The sequence below is a fragment of the Callospermophilus lateralis genome, chromosome 18, assembly GCF_048772815.1.
Source record: "Callospermophilus lateralis isolate mCalLat2 chromosome 18, mCalLat2.hap1, whole genome shotgun sequence".
Classification (NCBI taxonomy): domain Eukaryota; kingdom Metazoa; phylum Chordata; class Mammalia; order Rodentia; family Sciuridae; genus Callospermophilus; species Callospermophilus lateralis.
The window spans coordinates 14,104,042-14,126,183 of record NC_135322.1 but is presented as its reverse complement, the minus strand read 5'-3'; the positions used below and the strand labels follow the sequence as shown (position 1 = coordinate 14,126,183).

General features: G+C 50.4%; 1 protein-coding gene across 9 annotated transcripts; it reads left to right on the top strand.

Moving 5' to 3' along the window:
- Positions 1-11: 11 nt before the first annotated feature.
- Pld3 (phospholipase D family member 3) lies at positions 12-22,045 on the top strand. Of its 9 annotated transcripts, none has more exons than XM_076838443.2 (14): positions 12-230; positions 12,221-12,274; positions 12,636-12,668; positions 13,564-13,655; positions 13,760-13,834; positions 13,923-14,065; positions 14,482-14,665; positions 16,479-16,599; positions 16,677-16,804; positions 17,943-18,143; positions 19,738-19,877; positions 20,502-20,667; positions 21,342-21,441; positions 21,549-22,045. In XM_076838443.2, the coding sequence occupies exons 4-14, from the start codon at positions 13,629-13,631 to the stop codon at positions 21,734-21,736; spliced, it is 1,473 nt and encodes a 490-aa protein (XP_076694558.1). In that variant the 5' UTR covers positions 12-230; positions 12,221-12,274; positions 12,636-12,668; positions 13,564-13,628; the 3' UTR covers positions 21,737-22,045. The 9 variants fall into 9 exon arrangements, with proteins under 9 accessions (XP_076694558.1, XP_076694559.1, XP_076694560.1 ...); XM_076838444.1 differs by lacking the exon at positions 12,221-12,274 and adding an exon at positions 7,044-7,128; XM_076838445.1 differs by lacking the exon at positions 12,221-12,274 and having other exon boundaries at positions 12-191.
- The last annotated feature ends 97 nt before the right edge of the window (positions 22,046-22,142 follow it).

Genomic DNA, 22,142 nt, shown 5'->3' with positions numbered 1-22,142 from the left:
GGCCGCTACCATCGAGAGTGCGGCGGGTGGTCACGTGAACGTGCCCAGGCTCCCAGGCGCTTTCCTTCACCCGACGCTAGGTAGGAGCTCAGCCAATGAAAAGGGCGCAGGCCTGACCCCGCCTACCCGCAGCCCAGCCCGAGCGAGCCTGCGCTCAGGTGGGGCAGGAAGGCGGGGCTCCAGTCTAGAAGGTGCGTGTGGGGTCCCGGAGTGGAAGGCAAGGAGTGCAGGTACTGTGCGATCCGGGGCACGGCGCCCCGCTGCCCTCCTGGTGTTATCCTCTTGTCTATAATGCATCCCTCCTCTATGCCATCCATGTTCATGTCACCCATTTCTTCTCGTGCTGTATCCCACTTAAGTCGTCACCACTCCCCTTGTGTTGCCATCACCCTCTTTCTGCAACCACCAATCCCTTTAATTCTTTTTCCTTTCCCTTAAGTCCTCATTGCCCTCTGTAAGTCGTCATTGCCTTACGTCGACGGCATCCCTCTTTTTTGCCGTTTCGCCTTCATGAAATCCTCACTTCTAAATCGTCATCAAACCCCACCTTCGCACCCCCCGCCGTCACTATGTCGACGTTTACCACCCCTTATGTCTTCCTTTCTCCCCTGCCACCACTGCTCCTCTGACAGTCGCCATGTGTGCCTCATGCTCCTAGTTTTCTCCATAAAGAGCCAACCGGCCGTACAGTTGTTTCTCTTCCCTCATTTTCACCACCCTTTCCAGAGGTCGGGTTACATGTTCCCACCATATGGGGTAGGAGAGTCCATTATTTGGGATGTGTCAGTGTCCCGGCTCCACCTCTAAATGCCCGGGTACCGTGGACCAGCTTATCGCTCCTCTCCAATCCCCTTTTCCTCATCTGTAAAACACACACAAGGACATGCGTGTCAAGGATGAGCGTCAAGAATCTGCAAATCCATTTTTATGGCATGGTCAGCCTGACATGGCCTTTGGGATCATATTGTTATTAACCATGTCATCCTCATCCAGTCACCTTCTTCACCTTCTCATGATCCACCCCTCCCCCTTCCCAGCTGCACTCATTCCTGTGGTGACCTCCCTCATTGCTGTGACAGACCGTGCCACTGCAGCCACCCCACCCCACGATCTTCATATTGCCTTCACCTCCGCCACGATTACCACACATGAACCTTGCTTCTTAATCCCTATCTCTTTATCCTGTTGTATGGAGTGACCCCACCCCCAAAATGACAGCATCAGCTAGAACTGTGGGAGTAAGTAGGGTTCCGCAAGGGAAACTACAATTATTTTAGACCCAGGCCTCCTGGGTCTTAGTCCCAGATTCAGCAGTCCTAAGTCCTATTCATTCAGCCCATCTTAGGCAGTGTAGTACAGTGGTTAGTGATGTGAGCCTTGGGGGCTAGAACACCCTAGTTTGATTAAGCACTTAGTACTTAAAGAACTGCATGACCTTGGGCATGTGGCATGTGCAATATAGGAATGAAAACACAAGTTAGTCATTCAACACATATTTCTTAAACATGTGTGTTCAGCACAGTGCTGAGCATTGGGGAAAAGTCAGTGAACAAAGCAGAAAAGTCCCTAGCCTTAATGGGGTTTACATTCTAGTATGGGTAAGAGACAAGAAGTGAACACTGTAAGTAGGTAAGTAGATTATTTGATGTGTTAGAAGAGGGGTGCAGAATACACGGTCAAGGTTCTAGTATGTATGTATGTGTTTATTTTGTAACGCTGGGGATGGAGCCCAGGGCCTTGCACATACTAGGCAGGTGCTCTATCACTGAGCTACACACCTTGCCTGTGATGTTTGTTTTTGCTGAGTGTGTGTATGTGTTTGGTTTTTTGTTTATTCGTTGGATTCTTTGTTTTGACAGTACTAGGGATCACACCCAGGGGGCACTCTAGCACTGAACTACATCCCAACCCCTTTATTTATTTATTTAAAACAGGGTCTTACTTAGTTGCTGAGGTTGGCCTCCAATTTGCAGTCCTCCTGCCTCAGCCTCCTGAGTGGCTGGAATTACAGGCATGTACCACCATGCCTGGCTAACCTGTGGTTTTAAATAGGATGGTCTTATAGCTGGGGGCTGTGATGCATGTCTATAATCCTAGCAGCTCTGGAGGCTGTGGCAGGAGGATTGCAAGTTCAAAGCCAACCTCAGCAACTTAAAAAGGGCCTAAGAAACTTAACAAGATCCTGTCTCTAAATTAACTATTAAAAGGGCTGGGGATGTAGCTCAGTGTTAAGAGCCCCCTGGGTTCAATCCCCGGGACCAAAATAAATAAATCAGTCTGTAAAGGTTTTCTGAGAAAGTGACATTTTAACAAAAACTTTCAGGAGCGGAGAGAGTGGCATGGCTATCTGGGGGAAGGGCATTCTGCAGAGAGAACAGAAAATGCAAAGGCCCTGAGGTAGGAAAGTACTTAGAGTATTTAAAGAATAGCAGAAGCCCAGTGAGGGGAAGAGGTGTAGGAGATGCAGGAAGATTGTTTGAGGCCTCATTAGCGACAAAGAAGACTGACTTTTATTCTGAGTGATGTGGGAGCCACAGGAGGATTTGGAGCAGAGGAAGGACACAATCCAAAGTGACATGAAGCTATCACCCTGAGCACCTGCATCTCCAGAACTTCTACTCAGGATGGATTGGCAAGAGACAGCCTTGTTGGAAAGAGAGTCCTCTTCACGCTGTACTCAGATATCCTTTATATTTGGACAAAGCTTCTGATACCCCCTTCAGATTTTTGGAGAGGGATGGGGTGCTGGTGGGGTTTTGAGAGGCAAAAAAACACCTCTGTAGTATTCAGCTAGTACTGGGGAGGGTACATGGGTGGGCAGCAGGAATTTACAGATTATAAACAAAAGGAAAGGGGGTTGTCACGGGGCCGCTGTCCCTGGATCCCTGAGACAGCCTGTGTTCAAATCCTGGCTGGCTCCCCATTTCCTGGCTGTGCCAACCATAGAACACGTCAGCTCCCTTGTCTGTTAAATGGGATTTTAAAAAGGACTGTCACGAAAATTAAGTATAGAAAGTCCTCTGAGCAGAGCGTGTCCTAACATGGGAGCCTATCCTCTCCCCAACACTCTGCACCTCCACAGGCTCACACCTCCTTCAGGGTACCTGGGTCCCTTGCAGGAGGCCATGACAGGAGATCTGCTGTATTTTATTTGCTCATGAATTGGTTCAACAGTGTATGGTTCTGAAACAGAACTGAGTTCTAGATCATATTCCCAGCTGAGCAACCCATACTGTGCCACCCGAGCAGGTGGCTTCCCTGAACCCTGATACTCATCTGAAAAACAGGGATGGTGATAATATTCCTCGCCCAGACTTGGTCTGGAGTTATTTTTTGAACTAGAACATTACTCATTTCCAGTTGTGATGCCACTGTCCCCTGCTTTATTTTTCTCCAAGGCATGTACCGTATGTTACTCATTTATTCTTACTTGCCCAGGAGAATTTCATTATTAAAGGGATCCCGCCCCTCCCCTTCCTTCCCCTCCCCTCTCCTTTTCTTTCCCCAGTACTAGGGATTAGACCCAGCACTTTTATTTTGAGACAGAGTCTCATTAAATTGCCCTACTTGGCCTCAAATTTATAATCCTCCTGCCTCTTCCCCTTGAGTTGCTGGGATTACAGGTGGATACAGGCCTACCATGCCTGGCTAGAAGGATTTTTTTTTTTCCTGTTTTGCATTGTATCTCCCACCCACCCCCTTTATTTGCGGGGTGGGGGTGCTGGGGATTGAACCCAGGGGCATTCAACCACTGAGCCACATCCCCAGCCCTTTTTATATTTTATTTAGAGACAGGGTCTTGCTAAATTGCTGAAGCTGGTTTTAAACTTGCAATCCTCCTGCCTCAGCCTCCCAAGCTGCTGAGATTACAGGCATACACCACTGTGCCCAGCTTATATGGCTTGTATCCCCACTTTTTAGAGCAGGGCTTGGCCAAATAGATGAATGAGCTGGCCTCTGAGCATGGTATGTGTTGTTCCTGTGCTCACTGGTGCTGGGGACACCGTGGTCATGGAGATGGCCTGGCCCTGCCTCTTAGGACTCATTAGCCCAGTAGAATAGACAGACATGTCACCAAGTAGTGATAGCCAGGAGAGGTCAGGGTCAGGATAAAGGAGAGACCAGCAGAGTGTCAGGGATGGGATGGGGAGGGACTGGGGACTGGGGGACCCAGAGGGGATACCTAATTCAGCCATGGGGGATAAGGAGAGCTTCGTGGAGGAGGCGGTTTGTGGGTGGAGAGGGACGTGCAGCATGGAGAGGAGGAAAAGGTATGCTCAGCAGGAGAACCAGCGTTGCAGGATCAGTGATGCATGTGTGGTTTTGGTTCCAGGAACTGAAAGATATTCAGCCTGACTGCGGTGAAAAAATGAACCAAAGAATAGCAGGGGAAAGATCATCTCAGGCCCCGGGAGCACAATGAGGAGCTAGGACTTTGTTCTAAGGACACTGGGGAGCCACAGGGAGTGTTTGAGCTGGGATGGACAAGTCAAATTCAGACGAGGGGGCTGGGGTTGTGGCTCAGTGGTAGAGCGCTTGCCTAGCCTGTGTGAGGCACTGGGTTCGATTCTTAGCACTGCACATAAATAAACAAAATAAAGTCCATTGACAACTAAAAAAATATTTTAAAAAATTCAGATGGAGGGAGGATTGGAAATTCTAGTAAAAGCTGGGAGCAGAGGGAGATGACTGAAATGAGGACCCAGGTGGCAGAGGGCAGGTTGGAGCTGGGAGTCATCATCGGGAGGCCAAGTGGGGTCCTAAACAAGGTCCAGGACTGAAAGAGTCAGGGAGGGCTTCCTGGAAGAGGTGGTATCCAGGCTGAGACCTGAAGAATGAGTGGGATAACTCTCCTTAAAATGAGTACCTGGCCGGGGTTGGGGCTGGGGCTGGGGCTGGGGCTCAGTTGCAGAGCACTTGCCTCACACGTGCAAGGCACTGGGTTTGATCCTCAGCACCACAGAAAAATAAATAAAGATGTTAAAAAAACAAATGAGGGGCTGGGATTGTGGCTCAGCAGTAGAGCGCTTGCTTAGCTCTGATGGGACCTGGGTTCGATCCTCAGCACCACATTAAAAAAAAAAAATAAAAAATGAGTACCTGGGCGGGCGCAGTGGTGCATGCTTATAATCCCTGCAGTCTGAGGCAGGAGGATCTCGAGGGTGGACAGCAAGGATCTACAGATTATAAATATAAACAAAATAAAGCCAGCCTCAGCAACAGCGAGGCACTAACCAACCCTGTCTCTAAATAAAATACAAAATAGGGCCAAGGATATGGCTCCGTGGTTGAGTGCCCCTGAGTTCCATCTCTGGTTCCCGCCCCCACCCCCCCCCAAATGAGTACCTGGAGAAGGACCCAGTTTAGGAGAGATGGTGAGGTCAGCTGGGGATGTGGTGGGTGTGAGGGGCCCAGGGATACTCAGGAGAAGTGTCTAGGAGGCCACGGAGCCTCCAGAGCTGGAGTTTAGGCAAGAGGAGGAACCAAGAAAGGGGCTTAGGATTCAGAAAGGGGACCTGGGGCTGTAGTGGAGAGCGAGGTCCACAGGCCCTGTATGATATGGTGGAAAGTTTGCACTTTGGCTCTGGGGTCACAGAAAGGTTCTGAGCAGGAATAGGAGCAGAAAAGTTTTGAGTGGGAACTCAGATTTTTAGATTTAGTAATATTTACCATTTAGGATGGTTTTTGGACTTATTTAATTGTTTTTCAGACCAAGCATCTTCTCTTCCTATAGGGGTATTTATCTTAAGGGGTTCTTTGAAATAAAACTTCTACTGTTAAAAAGAAAATTGGGGGCTGGGGCTCAGTGGTAGCACACTTGCCTGGCACAGGTGAGGCACTGGGTTCAATTCTCAGCACCACATATAAATAAATAAAATAAAGGTCTATCAACAGCTAAAAAAATTTTTTTAATTGTTTGCAAAATTAGTGTACTATTTTCTGTAGAGTTGGCCACAAACTCTTGATTGTTCAGTCCAAAAGGGCCTGCCCCATCAAGTGGAAATGCGCGCCTTTAAACTTGAGGGCATTTTTTTTTTTTTTTTTGGAACACCTGTCGATTTCTAGATGATTCGTATATGCCTCAGCAGTCTCCTGCTCATTTTTTTTAAATTTGTTTTTTCTTTACTTGACAGTAGAATCCACTTGATAAAATCATACAAGCATGGAATATATCTTGTTCTAATTAGAACCCCATTCTTCTGGGTGGACACGATGGTGGGATCCACTTAGGTATTTTAGTATGTCCCCTATTCTTTATTCTCTGCTGGCTTGAATCCACCTTGAATTTCCCCCACTGTCAGCTGACATGCCATTATCTGTACCCACCCAGTCTGCTCTGGGCTTAGAACACAAGCTGGTTATCATTGTAAATAAAACAAGTATCATTTGGTCTAGAAAAACATCTAGAAAAGTCTTCCCTCAAAGTTTTCCATCCTTCTGTATTTCTTCTACTTTCAACAAATATTTATGGAGAGAGTCCAGTGTACAAGACCCTGGGAAAGAGGAATAAATCAGATACAGACTATAGCTCCTTGAGGACATGTGAGTCTATTAGTGGTGATAACAGTGTGCACAAGGTACTAGGGGCCACAAACCTCACCAACCAGCATCTAGCAGGGGATGAACTTGGTGTCTGCTGTTCACGATCTCCTTGACTTTTTTTTTTTTTTTAATATTTACTCTTTAGGTGTAGATGGACACAACAAAATGCCTTTATTTTTATGTGGTGCTAAGAATCGAACCTGGGTCCCGCCCGTGCTAGGCCAGCGCTCTACTGCTGAGCCACAATCCCAGCCCCATCCTTGACTTTTTTTTTTTTTTTTCCCCCCACTGGGGACCGAACCCAGGGGCACTTTACCACATCACCAGCCCTTTGTATTCTGAGACAGGGTCTCAACCAAATTGCCCAGGCTGCCCTCAAACTTCTGTTCTTCCTGCCTCAGCCTCCTGAGTTGCCGGGATTACAGGCGTGCACCACGACACCAGCTTGACCTCATTGATTCTTCCCAACAAATGTGATGTTGGTATTGTTTATCTCCCAGTTGATCAGAGAATGAAGGAGACTCAGTGAAGGGAGCCTCTTCCCCAGAACAAACCCTGATCCAGTAGGGTTGTGGACTGGCCCAGGTAACCATTTGGAGATCCCTGTTTAATAGATGAGATCCCTGTTTAATAGTGCTGGGGCTACAGCTCAGTGGAAGCATACCTGCCTCACATGCACAGGCCCTGGGTTCAATCCCCAGCACCACACACACACACACACACACACACACATACACACACATACCTGAGGCCAGCAGAGATCAAAGAAGTAAAATCCATGGCCAAGCTCACTTGGCAAGAAAATGGCAAAGGCTTTGAACCAGGGCTGCTGGTGAAGGAGAGATCAAAACTGCCACTGTCACTCTCACTAGGAGGTGGGATGCTCAGGAAGCACAGGTCTTAAAAGCCCAAAGGGTTCTGCTTCCTCATTTTCTGTGGGCTGCGGTATCACACTCCAAAGGAGGCATGGCCACAAGCCAAGGGGCCTAGGGGAATATTCTGTGAGTTAGAAGGGAACGCGCTTCCTGGCCGTGGTGTGCTCCACATCATCAAGAAAACAGATTATAAGGATTTGCCTGGGTTGGTTGCACTGGGCCCTGTGGGGATTCTGGGGTCCTGGGAACACAGGCACCAAGGTGGGCCAAGCAGATATGCCAGCACCCACTACAGGGTCTAATTCAGTTTTATTGCTCAACCCCATCTTGTGGGGTGGGGGAGGCAGATTATTTCTCCAGCTGAAGCCACAGCCCTCTGTAGGCTGGGGTACCCCAGTTAGGTGCCTGAGCCTCATTATGATTTAATTTCTATAGAAATTATGCACATTCCAGCCAGGCATGGTGGCAAACATTCCTTTTGGCTGCACTGAGGATTGGGCCTAGAGGTGCTCTACCACTGAGCCCATAAGTTCCCACCCCTTTTTTTTTTTTATTTTGACACAGGGATTCCCTAAGTTGCCTGGGCTAGCCTTGAATTTGCCATCCTCCTGCCTCAGCCTCCTGTGTTGCTGGGGTTACAAGCATGTGCCGCCACACCTGGCTTCAGTGGCTCTTCTTACACTTGCTTTTTTGTGTGTGTGGCATTGGGGGCGGAACACAAGGCCCACATGCTAGTCAAGCTACACCTGGCAAACCATACCGCTGACTCTACATTTTTTGTGTTAATTGCTTTCTTTTAGTCATCTTAAATTTTATATGTTCAAAACCAAACCCCTGATCTTTTCCCCGAACTTATTTCTCCCTCGGTCTTCCCCTGACCATTTTTCCCAGGGAACAGTCCAAAACCCTTGGAGTCATCTTGGGTGCCTCTCTTGTTCTCGAACACACCCAGTTCAGAAACCTCATCCACTCCATGTTCAGAAGGTTTCTAGAGCCCACCCGTCCTTCTCCCCTGGCTGACCCCATGCTCCTCTCCACCCTCATCTCCTGCCTGTGCGCTCCCAGCAGCCTCCCTGGGCCCCACACAGCCAGAGGGAGCTGAACATCAGTGCTAGTGTCCTAGACGCTGATGTAGCCACAGCTTGGCAGCTTGAAACAAAGGAAATGTGTTCTCTTCCAGTTTTGGAGGCCAGAAATCTAAAATCTCAAAGTGCTAGTGGCAGGGCCACACTCCTACCAGCAGCTTTAGAGGAGATTCTGTCCCCAGCACTACACTGGGCTTCGGATGGCTCCCCATATCCCTGGGCTGTGGCCACCACACCCCCATTTCAGCCTCCCTGGTCATGTGGCCTTCTGGGTATCTTCTGTCTCATAAGGATATTTGTCACTGTGTTTAGGGCCTACCCAAATAACCCAGGATGATCTCATCTCAAGATCCTAAATGTAATTACACCTGCTTTTTCCAAACAAGGTCACACAAGTTCCAGAGGTAATGCCACTGGACATATCTTTCTTCTTTTCTCTCCTTTTTTTATTTTTTTGGTCCTGGGGGTAGAATCCAGGGGTCCTCACTACTGAGCTACATCCCCAGCCCTTTTCATTTGAGTTGCTCAGGCTGGCTTCAAACATGGGATCCTCCTGCCTCAGCCTCTCAGTTGCTGAGATTACAGGTTTGTTCCAGTGTGCCCTGCTCAGACATATCTTTTCTGAAGCCACCATTCAATCTACCACTACATCCAACATAAACCTAATTCTGCTGGGAACCCACCTGTGACCCTGTCCTACTCACCACCGTCCATGTAGCCCTGCAGGATGTGGCTCCATCAGTTCCCTGACTCATCTCCCTCTCTCCCCAAGCCTACTCCACCCCAGCACACTGTCCTCCTCCCGCCTCCCCTCACACCTGGCCAACTCCTGCCTCAGTCTTTGTACCCTTTCTCCCCCTGAAGTCCAGGTTGTACTCTCCCTCCTTCCAACTCAGTGAGGACTTACCTGACCTCCTTGTTAAAACTGCACACCATTCCACCCCCACCCCTGTTCCCCAAATCTCCACAGCAGGTGTTACCTTCCAGCATATTCCATTCATCTTCAGTATCTAGGGGTCAGATGTTGGCTCCACAAACCCTACCCTCAGGGATACCAAAATTTTCAGATGCTCAAATTCCTTATATAAAATAAAGTACACCAGGGGCTGGGATTGTGGCTCAGCAGTAGAGCACTTGCCTAGCACAGGCGGGACCCGGGTTCGATTCTCAGCACCACATAAAAATAAAGGCATGTGTTGTGTCCATCTACACCTTAAAAAAAATAATAAAGTACGCCAGGCATGGTGGTGCACGCCTATAATCCCAGTGCTCAGGAGGCTGAGGCAGGAAAATCAAGAGTTCAAAACCAGTCTCAGCAACTTGGTGAGGCCCTAAGCAACTCAGTGAGACCCTGTCTCTAAATATAATACAAAAAAGGGGCTGGGGTTTTGGCTCAGCGATAGAATGCTCTCCTAGCATGTGTGAGGCACCGGGTCCCATCCAGAGCATCATAGATAAATAAAAATAAATAAATAAATAAATGTATTGTGTCCAACTACAACTAAAAAAATATCGAAAAAAGTTATTAAAAATAAAATACAAAAAGGGCTAGGGATGTGACTCAGTGGTTGAGTACCCTTGAGTTCAATCCCTGGTACCAAAAAAAAAAAAAAAAAGTACTATTTGCATATAACATACCCACATCCTCCTGTGTATTTCAGATCTTCTCTAGACATAGTGTCTAATACAATGTAAATGCGATGTAAATGATGGTTATAATGTATTGTTAGGGGAATAAAGGCAAAGAAAAAGTCTATACATGATCAGTACAAACATAATTTTTTGTAATATTTCCAGTCCACAGTTGGGTGAATCAGCGGATACAGAACCCGTGAATATGGAGGCCTAATTTGCAATCTTACTGGTTCTGTCTTCCCTCGTGTCTATTTTATTCACAGCTGTATCCCCAGGGCCTAAAACAATACTTGGTGCACAGCAGATACTTAATAAATGAGTGAAACTAATGAACCTTATGAAAAAGATGCTGTTGTCACCATGCTCCTTTTGCAGAAAGGGAAACCGAGGCATGGAGGTATTAGCACTTCTCTGAAGCCAAGAGTCACACAGAGGTACTGAAGCTCAGGCTCAGTTAGGTATCTGGCTCCAGCACCACCGTTTTAACTGCCTTGCAATCTAATCAGATCTAAACTGCCACTCAGTGGTTGCTAGAAAGATCTTTGGTATATTGCTTTGGTTAAAAATAAAAAGAACTAAAATTGGATACCCATCCTTACAGACCTGTAACCTCTGTACAACTTGAAAGCCAAAGGCCCCTGACAGTGTGAATGGTGTCTGTTCTCTTCCTGTCTTGGGTCTAGCCTGGCCATTCCAGTTCTCCATGCCCCTCTGTTGTATTTTTATTCATCTTGACTGCCCTAAGTTCACTTCACCTGCTGTTTCAACCCCACATTCTTAAATAAAACATTTCTCACCAATGCCTTCAAAAATTAAAGTCTGACATTTCCTGCCTCTTCCCCACCTCCCCACAACACTCTGGCCCACTCCTTAAGACTGTTATCTTCTGCTCAGATAACCTTCTCATTTCAGATCACCTTGGGCTACTGCCCTTTTTTCCTGCAGGATCCTTTTTAACCCATCCCTCTCTGGGAGAGAAAGAGATCTGGAATTCTCTTGCCTTCCATTATTGGGATCAGATGCTAATGAGGCATTGTATTGTTCCTTCAGATCTGGGCTGAATCTTGGAGTGATGGGGAGAACCTTTTGAGATTTTCTTCTAGAAAAAAGAAAGAGCAATGCTTTCCCTTAATTTGGGGGAGGGGGAGGCATCAGGGATTGAACTCAGGGACACTCAACCACTGAGCCACATCCCCAACCTTTCTTTGTATTTTATTTAAAGACAGGGTCTCACTGAGTTGCTTAGCACCTCACTGTTGTTGAGGTTGGCTTTGAACCCGCCATCCTCCTGCTTCAGCCTCCCATGCTGCTGGGATTACTGACTTGCACCACCACGCCCAGGTCCCTTAATTTTTTTTAAAGGACTAAAACAAGCAATAGCTGTGTTCACTTTATACTTTCTTTTTGGTACCAGGAATTGAATCCAGGGGTGCTTAACTATTGAACCACTCCCCAGCCCTTTTATGTGTGTGTATATTATGAGTATATATACATACTTATATATACACACATTTGGATGAGTATCAGGGATTGAACTCAGGGGCACTTGACCACTGAGTCACATCCCCAGCCCTTTTTTGTATTTTATTTAGAGACAGAGTCTCACTGGGTTGCTTAGTGCCTCGCTATTGCTGAGGCTAGCGATCCTCCTGCCTCAGCCTCCCTAGTTGCTTGGATTACAGGTCTGTGCCTCCACACCTAGCTATACTTATTTCTTAACCTGTTCTGAGATGTTTTCTATACTTCTCTGTAAGTAGCTTACATTTCACAGTTTTCAAAACTGAAATGGACCTAGTTCTCTGGCATAGGCCTGTAATCCCGCTACCCTGAAAGTTGAGGCAGAAGGATGGCAAGTTCTCAAAATTTTCTAAAAGCTCAGCGGTAGAACGCTTGCCTACCATGCATGAAACCCTTGGTCCAATGGGCAACACTGCCAAAATCAAAATAAAGTAAATCAAAAGGAGAAAAAAAAATAGGTTTATATAAAAAGAAGAAGCAATCCAAAACCCTCCCAAAATTCCACTTCCTTTCAGGCAATCACTTCTGACACTTGCTTCTCTCAAGAGTTTTCTTTTTCTGCAGGTATCTGTTGACTTCCTATGTGTTTGGGGGACACGGGTTCAGAGGAGAGAGAAGGTAAAGGAGCAGGAGCAGGGGTCTCCAGTTTATTTCTAGAGGTGTGGCTTTAAATCCTACTTGGGAGATATGAGATTGGATCCAGAAGCCTGGACCTCAAAAATATTTTTGTCTTAATCCCTATAAAAATATCAGTTGGCTTAAACAAACAAACAAAAAAAAATCAAATACCGTAATCCACACAGACTCTGACAGAAAGTCCGCCACCACCTTCCCCCACCTCTCTCTTCCCATCCGTAGCGTGGGCTGAGTCTTCTGCTGGTTTTGTCGCTTCGTCTCCAAATCATGCCATTCAACCTTGATTTTCCCCATCTTATAAGCGTTTTATTAATTAATTTTTATGTATTTATTTTTTGACTAGGTAATGCATGCCCACGGTACAAAAACTCACAAGGTTTGTAGACCAGAAAAGATGCGGGGTTCCCATTTCTCTGTGATCTTCCCGCCCCTCCCGGGGGCTCGGGGTGGAGTGTGGCGAAGCCCATCCCCCAGCCACACACGCCCCCACTCGGGCCAGGTTGGCGGACCGCATCTCGGGGGCCGAGCCCCCCTCCTCGCTGCGGTGAGCTGGGGCTGTCCGCTCGCACTGCGCAGACTCCCCGCTGCAGTGGGCGGGGCCGACGGGAGCCCCGCCCCTCCACTCCTTACCTCCCGCCCCTGCTCAGCCTGTTGGGGCAGAAGCTGGGGCCCCGCGGAGGTAGCTGCAGACGCCTGCCGAGTAAGGCCGAGGTCCTTCGAGGCAAGGGTGGTCGGGGGGGATGGGCTAGGGGAGGCGGGGAGGCCCCGGTGGTCCTGGGCTGCGAGCCTGAGCTGTCTTGTGTGGTGGGTACCTGAGGGCGAGGGCAGAGGAACCACCTGGAAAATGCCCTGAGTAGTCCCAGTGCTAATAAAAAACAGGCACAAAGACTCGGGGCCTCCGCAGACCCCATGCAGGGCTGTCTGTCGGAGACTGTCTAGATTAGAGCTCCGAGGAAGGATAAAGGAGGGTGCTGGTGGGGAGCAGCGTGGTGACAAATAGGGGGAGGGGGCAGGATGGACGCCAAAGGCCGGCAGGGTAAGTCTGAGTGATGTAAAGAAAGCAGAGGCGTTGAGTCTTTAAAGAATTTCGAAATCCCTGCTGACCAGCGACCAGTTTCCTCTTTTTGGGGTGGCAGGCACAGTGCCAAGGGCCCCCGTGATCATGGGCAGAGGGACTCAGTGAATCCCACAAGCCCAAGACTAATCTGCCTTCTCTGATGTCCCTCAAAAGCCCAGAACACCTCACACAGTGCCTGCTTTTGTTCCCCCAGTTCGGAGACCCTGACACACCCACCTTTCCGCCTGGGCTCAGCATATCCCCCAGCTGCAAAGCAAGATGAAGCCTAAATTGATGTACCAGGAGGTAGGTGGATGGGGACTAGTGGGGATGGGCTTGGTGCAGTGGAAGGTTGGAGACCGGGCGAGCCACTCTGTCGCCCCCCTCCCATCCCCATCCCCATCTCCCAGCTGAAGGTGCCTGTTGAGGAGCCAGCCAACGAGCTGCCCATGAATGAGATTGAGGCATGGAAGGCTGCTGAGAAGGTAGGAGCCCTCTGATACCCTTGATCCGTCTCAGGGATGGGTTGAGCTGCCCACCATGGGTCACCTGACTGTCTCCTCTTCCCCACAGAAAGCCCGCTGGGTCCTGCTAGTCCTCATCCTGGCGGTGGTGGGCTTCGGTGCCCTGATGACTCAGCTGTTTCTATGGGAATACGGGGACTTGCATCTCTTTGGACCCAACCAGCGCCCAGCCCCCTGCTATGACCCCTGCGAGTAAGTGGGAGGGGGAAGCTGGGTGGAGGGGAAGAACCCTGTTAGGCCAGGGGACCCTTAAACACACACTGAGCAGGGGGCTGCACCCGGCCTCACCCTGTGCAGTGAGAGAGTGAAGAGATTGCAGGCACCCAAGTGCATGCCCACCCCCCTTTCCCCCACATGCAGTGCAGTTTCCATGGCAGCCACAGCGTCATCGTCTCTGCAGGTCTGTGAACAAATAGACAAGCACACCATTCCATCCACATCTGTGAATGAAGACATGCACACACGCAGTCTCCCCACCACACCTCTGGACGGATAAATGCACACACACAAATATACATAGCCTCCCATCCACATCCCTGGGCAGACAGGCACTCATCCCAGACAGTCCTCTCCAGCCTCATGGCTGATACTGTCCCCATCACCCCCAGAGCAGTGCTGGTGGAGAGCATTCCTGAGGGCCTGGACTTCCCCAATGCCACCATGAGCAACCCCTCCACTAGCCAGGCCTGGCTGGGCCTGCTCGCCGGTGCTCACAGCAGCCTGGACATCGCGTCCTTCTACTGGACCCTCACCAACAATGATACCCACACGCAGGAGCCCTCTGCCCAGCAGGTACCTGGCAGCCTGGGCCCTGGCTGGGAATGGAGGGGGGTGACAATGGGGAGAGTGAAGGGGTTTCCCCTGATGCCCTAGGAACAGATGGGCACGTCTCATGTGGCAGATTGGACACAGGTGTTTGGAAGCAGCTGTCTGCACATGGCCCTCTGGACTGAGGGTGTTTGTCACGATCATCTGGAGACCTCTGAATGTCAGGGTGCAGGTTTGGTTACAAGGGATTAGCCTGGCAGATGTCACTTGCCCATAAGCTGTCCCGACCCACTCACACAAAGAAATGGAAGAGAGAAGTAACAATCTATCCTTGAGCCTGACTGCTGCCTCCTAGCTATATGACCTTGGATGGGTCACCTCTCCTCTTGGGCTTTAGATTCCTTACTTGTAAAATGAGGCCAACAGCTGGGTGTGCCTGTCATCCCAGTGGCTCTGGAGACTGAGGCAGGGAGATCTTGAGTTCAAAGCCAGCCTCAGCAACTTAATGAGGCCCTAAGGAACTCAGCAAGACTCTGTCTCTAAAAAAATATTTAAAGAGGGCTGGGGATGTGGCTCAGTGGTAAAGCTCCTCTGGGTTCAATTCCTGGTGCCGAAAGAAAGAAAGAAATAATAAAATAAAGTGGGGCCAAAAATATAACACCTATTCTTGCAAATTTTAATATAGTGCCTTGCACAGAATCTGCCCTTGATAAGCATTTGCCAATAAGGCACCCTTGTTACAAGTCAGGAATGATGACACACACCTGGAATTCCAATGATTGGAGGCTGAGGCAAGAGTTTGAGGCCAGCCTGGGTTATTTAGTGAAACCCTGTCTCCAAATAAAAAAATAAAAAGGGCTGGGGTTGTAGCTCAGTGGTAGAGCACCCCTGGGTTCAATAGTCAGTAGAACAAAAACAAAAATTCTTGTTATGGTTTGCTGAAAACTTTAAAAATCAAAAAACCTTCATCACTTGAAACAACGTAGGTTAACCCCTACTGTTGAAAAACTGTATCTGATCCTTCTGTTTTCTTCTCCCTGCTGCCTCTGTTTGTGAGAAGTAGACTCAAAATCTATTAAAAATCTCAGGGCTTCTTAAATACCACCTTAAAAAATAAAGTTAAAAGCCATAAGAGTTCCAAGCGTGGTGACACACGCCTGTACTCCCTGGGACTAGGGAGGCTGAGGCAAGAGGATCACACGTTTGAGGCCAGTCTCAGCAACATAGCAAGATTTGTCTCAAAAAAATAGAAACAGCTGAGGGTGTAGTGGATCAGAGCTTCAACCTGGAGGCAGTGTTTGGGTTCAGTCCCCTTCCACCACTCAGTTCTCCCAACTCTCAGTTTCCTCATTTGTACCTGGAGAATTGTAAACAACTCTGCTTCACAGGATTTTGAGAATTCAGTGAGTTCGGGCATCAAGGGGCCTAGGAGATACCAGAGAATCACTGGTTCTCACTGTCACTGGGGTCAGTGTGCCTCAGCCCATATTTTCCTGGACCCTCAGCCCTGAGCCTCACCTCAAAACCTGTGATATGCCTGGAGGCTCCTGCACTGACATTTCCAATGTGCTGGATCTTGGGAAGGTCCCTGGAGGGGCAGAAGGGACAGAGAGGCCTGGGGGCATAAGTCTCAGAGCAGCCAGTGACTCAAAGAGGTCAAAGTTTAAGACAGATAAAGAAGTGTTCTAATATTTTAACTTTAAGCCTTTTAGATTTATATTTAAATTATTATTAATCATATATCAAAGCCAGATCTCAAAACGGTGCCTTTTGAGGTGCCTTGTGGGTTTGACATCCTGGCTGGCCCAGCTTCTCTAAAACTGTCCCCTCCCCACAGGGTGAGGAGGTCCTCCGGCAACTACAGACCCTGGCACCTCGAGGGGTGAAGGTTCGCATCGCCGTGAGCAAGCCCAATGGGCCCCAGCCACAGGCGGACCTGCAAACCCTGCTGCAGAGCGGTGAGCTGGGGACGGCAGGGGTGGCAGGCCTGGAGCTGCCCACCTTGGCCCCTGACCACTGCCCCCATCGGTCACAGGTGCCCAGGTCCGCATGGTGGACATGCAGAAGCTGACCCACGGCGTCCTGCACACCAAGTTCTGGGTCGTGGATCAGACCCACTTCTACCTGGGCAGTGCCAACATGGACTGGCGCTCACTGACCCAGGTCTGCCTGCATCCTGCCTACCTTCCCCCCAGGCTCCTCCCCCTCTACAGAACAGCCAGCCTCTAGCTGCACCCCTCCACAACCCAGCATCCTCTCTGCCCATTCTCTGCGGTGGTTCCTTCCTGCTTCATACCAGGGATCCCTAAATATTCCCCATGCCAGCCCTCTGTTGCCCTCCCCCTGCTCACGGGTGCCTGGGGTTCCCTCTGATCCTTGATGGCAGCTGCCAACGGTGCACAGAGCATTCAAGGCCCTGTCTACCCATCTGGCCTTCATTACACATTCCCTGCACACCTGTTCTAAACCCAGCTCCATCCTGGGTGGTGCTGGGAGCATGATGGTGACAGGTGGACTTGACTGGAACTCCCAGTTCCATGTGGAACCTGACCATCCACCAGGCAGTGAGCCCAGAGGACTCAGGGATGGAATGGGGGAAGCAGTGAGCTGTGGAAGCCCAAAGGAGACATCTGACCGAACCTGGGATGTGAGGAAAGTTTTCCCAAAGGAGGTGATAACTAATCTGATACTTGAAGGATCAACAGGAATTAGCACAATATAAGGATGAGGATAACAGCTTATGCAGTGACATGAGGGTAAGAGAAGACAGGCCATTAATTCATTTCAAAAGGATAGTTCTCCAGATCCCTAGTCTCACCAATTATGCAGGGAGATGCTGAAGATACTCAGACATCTCTGTGCCTGTCCTCCTGCCCGATGGGGAGATGGGTTTGTCACCAGAAAGAATGATGAAGGAAGCCCAAGAGTGCTAGGAGAGCCCAGGGGAATGCCTGGGCAGCCCAGGGAGGCTTCCTGGAGGGGGAAGCACATCAGCCTAGACTAAACCTAAGAATGAGAAGGAGCTAGCTCTGCGCAGGGTAGAAGTTGCAGCCTATGAGAAAGTTTAGGAAACCTAGAACTCCAGAATAACTGAATGATTTTCTCCAAAACTTAAGTTTATGTTTATGAATTTAAGTGGGATGGGATGGGGGAACAGTGGGCACAGCTCAGCTATTCAGCACAGGGGTGGGAGAAAGACTGAGGGACAGAGGGGAATAGACCAAGAAGCAAACTGGATGGACTCCCTGTCCGCTGGGGGCACCTGGCTGCTGTCCCTGGGCTCAGCACTGCCCTCTCACAGGTCAAGGAGCTGGGCATAGTGATGTACAACTGCAGCTGCCTGGCTCGAGACTTGACCAAGATCTTCGAGGCCTACTGGTTCCTGGGCCAGGCGGGCAGCTCTATCCCATCCACCTGGCCCCGACCGTATGATACCCGCTACAATCAGGAGACACCAATGGAGATCTGCCTCAATGGAACCCCTGCTCTGGCCTACCTGGCGGTGAGTCTAGGAAGAGTGGGACCTGTCACATCCTGGTGTGTGTCACCCAGAGTCTCCAGCTAGCCCTGCCCAGTGATTTTCAGGGAGGGGTGTCCTGATACTGGCCCTCACCCCTGCTCGCTCTGCTTCCCCAGGGTCCTGGGTCTGTGTCTCAACTTCCTTGAACCTTGGTTTCATTAAGAAAATGGGTCTCCTAGTATTTCCAACCTCTGGGTGGGGGATAGCTGCTAGATTCATGCACACCAAGCCCTCCGTATTGTCCAGCACAGCCACAGGAAGTTCTTTCTGTTTAAATTAATTAAAAGTAGAGCCAGGTGTGGTGGTGCACACCTGTAATCTCAGTGGCTCAGGAGGCTGAGGCAGGAGGATCGCAAGTTCAAAGCCAGCTATAAAATAAAAGAGGGCTGGGGTTGTGGCTCAGTGGTAAATCACATGCATGAGGCACTGGGTTCGATCCTCAGTATCACATAAAAATAAAATAAAGAGGGCTGGGGTTGTGGCTCAGTGGTAGGGTGTTCACGTAGTATGCATGAGACACTGGGTTCATCCTCAGCACCACATAACAAAAAATAAAATGAAGATATAGTGTCCACCTAAAACTGAAAAAATATTTTAAAAATAAGTAAAAAATAAAAGAAAGATCAGTGATTAAATGTCTCTGGGTTCGATTCCCAGTACCGAAATAAATAAATAAATTGACTTAAATTAAACATAGCGGACAACTCAGATCCTTAGTCACATGAGTCACATTTCAAGTGCTCAGTAGCCACATGTGGCAAGTGGACAACGTAGATGAAGAACATTTCCATCACCTTAGAGGTTCTGCCAGACAGTGCTCCCTTTTCCTGTAGCAGATATTGAGCACTTTAGATAAGGCGCTGCTGTTTTTAACTGCTGATGTTGCCTCTAGTTGTTGGGGGACCACCTGGATTCCCCACAGTGCCCCTGAGCGTGTCACCTGGCCAAGCCCTGAGTCACTGTGGAGAGCATGGTTCATCAGGGTCCTCTGCTACAGTGGTCTCCACTGAGTCAACGTCTCCACCTTGACCACTCCCCTTCCAAAGCCTCACTTTCCTCTTCTGTTGCGAGGATTAAAGGAGCTAGCCGAAGGGCCTGGGGTGGCACTGGACATTGAGTTGCCCAGTCAGAACCAGCTGTGAGGCAGGGCAGAGAGTGGAATAGAGCAGAGGTCCTCAAACCATGTGCCCCAGAATCACCTGGAGGGCTTGTTAAAACCCAGACTCCTGGGCCCCATGGTAGCACTCTGGTTCAGGATACTGTGTGCAGAGAGGCACAAGAACTTGCATTTTGAACAAGTTTCCAAGGATGCTACTGCTGCTGGATCAGAAAAGCGTAATTTCTGGAACCAGGCAGCCTGGGTTCCGTGTATCAGCTATGTGACCTTAAGGAAATTGCTTACCCTCTCTGGTCCTGACTCTTCACCCTCGAAACACAGTGAGCATCTCTCCTTCATGGAGGCTTAGAATTCAGTGAGATCTACAAGACCAGGCTCATGGTGAGCTGTCCCTCTACAGGATCCACTGTGACCATACCCCTGGCAGGAAAATTTTCTTGACTCTCCCCTCACCCCCAGAGCGCACCCCCACCCCTGTGTCCAAGTGGCCGCACCCCAGACCTGAAGGCCCTGCTCAACGTGGTGGACAACGCCCGGAGTTTCATCTACATTGCGGTCATGAACTACCTGCCCACCATGGAGTTCTCCCACCCGCGCAGGTAACACTGGGCACAGAGACAGGGCTCGGGGCAGGGAGCCCCTGCAAGTGGAGAGGGGTGATGGGACTCCAAGAGCAGGCCAGGAACCTGAGGCAAGAGGACAGACGGGGGAAGTCACAGGGAGACAGAGAGAGGGCCTAGGTGCTTGAGGCGGGAGAAGGGGGTTCTCAGAGAGGAGGATGGCGGGCGACGGAGAAAAGCATGAGAATATTGGGGCTGGGGCAGGGCCTGGCTGGAGGCCTGAGGTAGGAGTGCAGGGGGAGGGGCCAGGGAGGCAGGGGACACAACTCGACTTGGGATGAGGGGCCTGGGGGAAGAGGCCAGGGGTCCTGGGGTTGGGCACAGGGCCGGGTTGTGATCTGGGCGGGGGATGACTGGGCTGGAGGAAGGTAATGTGGAGCCAGTAGATTAGATGAAAGGACTGGGTTAGGGGCACAGGGACGATGGCCAGGAGCAGGAGATGAGGGATAGATGAAGGATCAGGGACCTGAAGTCCATAGTGGGGTGCTCTTGAGGTTTGGGGAATCTCAAGCTAATGCAGGGCCCAGGCTTGGTTCCCCAAAGCTGAGGGCGAAGCTGTGGATAAAGCTGCTCTCCTGCACCCCCTCTCTGCCTTGCCCCCAGGTTCTGGCCTGCCATCGACGATGGGCTGCGCCGGGCTGCCTACGAGCGGGGCGTCAAGGTGCGCCTGCTCATCAGCTGCTGGGGACACTCTGAGCCATCCATGCGGTCCTTCCTGCTCTCCCTGGCTGCCCTGCGTGACAACCATACCCACTCCGACATCCAGGTGGTAAGCACCCACCCACCACCCCCTCAGCCTGTGTGCAGGGCAATGCTAGGGACGCAGCCCTCGTGGAGCTTATGTGACATCTGACAAGAAAGACCCAGAGTGAACCAGGCTGTGAGGGAGAAAGCATGGGTCGTGGCTGGGAGAGGGAAACAGGAAATCCCTGCCTCTGGCTGAGGGGTCAAGGATTGACCCCTCAAAGATTGTTTGAAAAAGTAGACATCAAGCTGGGCTTGGTGCCACAGGCCTGTGATCCCAGCTACCTGGGAGGCTGAGGCAGGATGATCCCAGTTTAAGGCCAACTTGGGCAATTTAGAAGCGATCCTGTCTCAAAAAAATAAAAAGGACTAGGGATGGAGCTCAGTGGTAGAGCACCTCTGGGTTCAATCCCCAGGACTGAAAAAAAAGAAAGTAAGGGAGGGAAAAGAAGAGAATCCTCAGAGATGTGATTTCAGGGATGAACAGGAGTCACTCCTGGGGGAATGGGGTTGCAGTTGACAAGAGGTCCTCCCTTCAGCTGGATTTACTGGGGACCCACTACATGGGGCCCTGCTCTGGCCTCAGGAATCTCCGAGGCCTGGTTGCACACACCCCCGTCTTATCCCAGGGCTTCTCTGGCTCCTGACCTGCACCTCGGGCTCCATGCCACCCTCTTACCCCTGCCCCATTCTCCACAGAAACTCTTTGTGGTCCCTGCGGATGAAGCCCAGGCTCGAATCCCATACGCCCGTGTCAACCACAACAAGTACATGGTGACTGAACGTGCCACCTACATTGGTGAGTGTCCCTAGCACCTCCACGGTTACTGAGGAAGGGACTGTCCGGGCACCAGGGCCTGGCTACCACAGGACCCTTACTCTGCGCCCCCGCCCCCACCCCGCCAGGAACCTCCAACTGGTCTGGCAGCTACTTCACGGAGACAGCGGGCACCTCGCTGCTGGTGACGCAGAACGGGCGCGGTGGCCTGCGCAGCCAGCTGGAGGCTGTTTTCCTGAGGGACTGGGACTCCCCTTATAGCCACGACCTGGACACCGCAGCGGACAGTGTGGGCAGTGCCTGTCGCCTGCTGTGAGGCCTGATCCAGTGGACAGGCCGCGGCCTGCGAGGCCCCCATGGCCCCAGACGCTCTGGGTCCTGGTCCCTGTTCCCGTGTCCCCGCTTCTGTCTGCCCCATCGTGGCTCCACAGGCTCTGTCCTGCGCTCCCACCTCTACCTCCACCCCCAGTGGCCTGATACTACAGCCCCAGGACCTAGCAGAGCTGGGGGAGGGATCAGCCCCCAAAGAAGTGGGGGTGCATGCTGGGCCTGGACCCCTGGCCCACCCCCCTTTCCAGGGCAAAGAGGGCCCAAGATTATAATAACAAGTAAATAATTGTCTGTATAGCCTGCACCTGACTGAGTGCTAGACAGTGGAGTGTAGGGCAGGGGACAGCTGGCATGGGCCTCTGCTGGGGACATCTTATGTGCTGAGCCCTTGG

What these genes read in the sequence shown, in the direction of transcription:
- Pld3 (XM_076838445.1), top strand. Translation starts at nt 13,629, where the DNA reads ATGAAGCCTAAATTGATGTACCAGGAG. An exon ending in CTGCTCTGGCCTACCTGGCG is followed by an intron (nt 18,144 to 19,737) that starts GTGAGTCTAGGA and finishes CCTCACCCCCAG; the next exon opens with AGCGCACCCCCACCCCTGTG. An exon ending in CCCACTCCGACATCCAGGTG is followed by an intron (nt 20,668 to 21,341) that starts GTAAGCACCCAC and finishes CATTCTCCACAG; the next exon opens with AAACTCTTTGTGGTCCCTGC.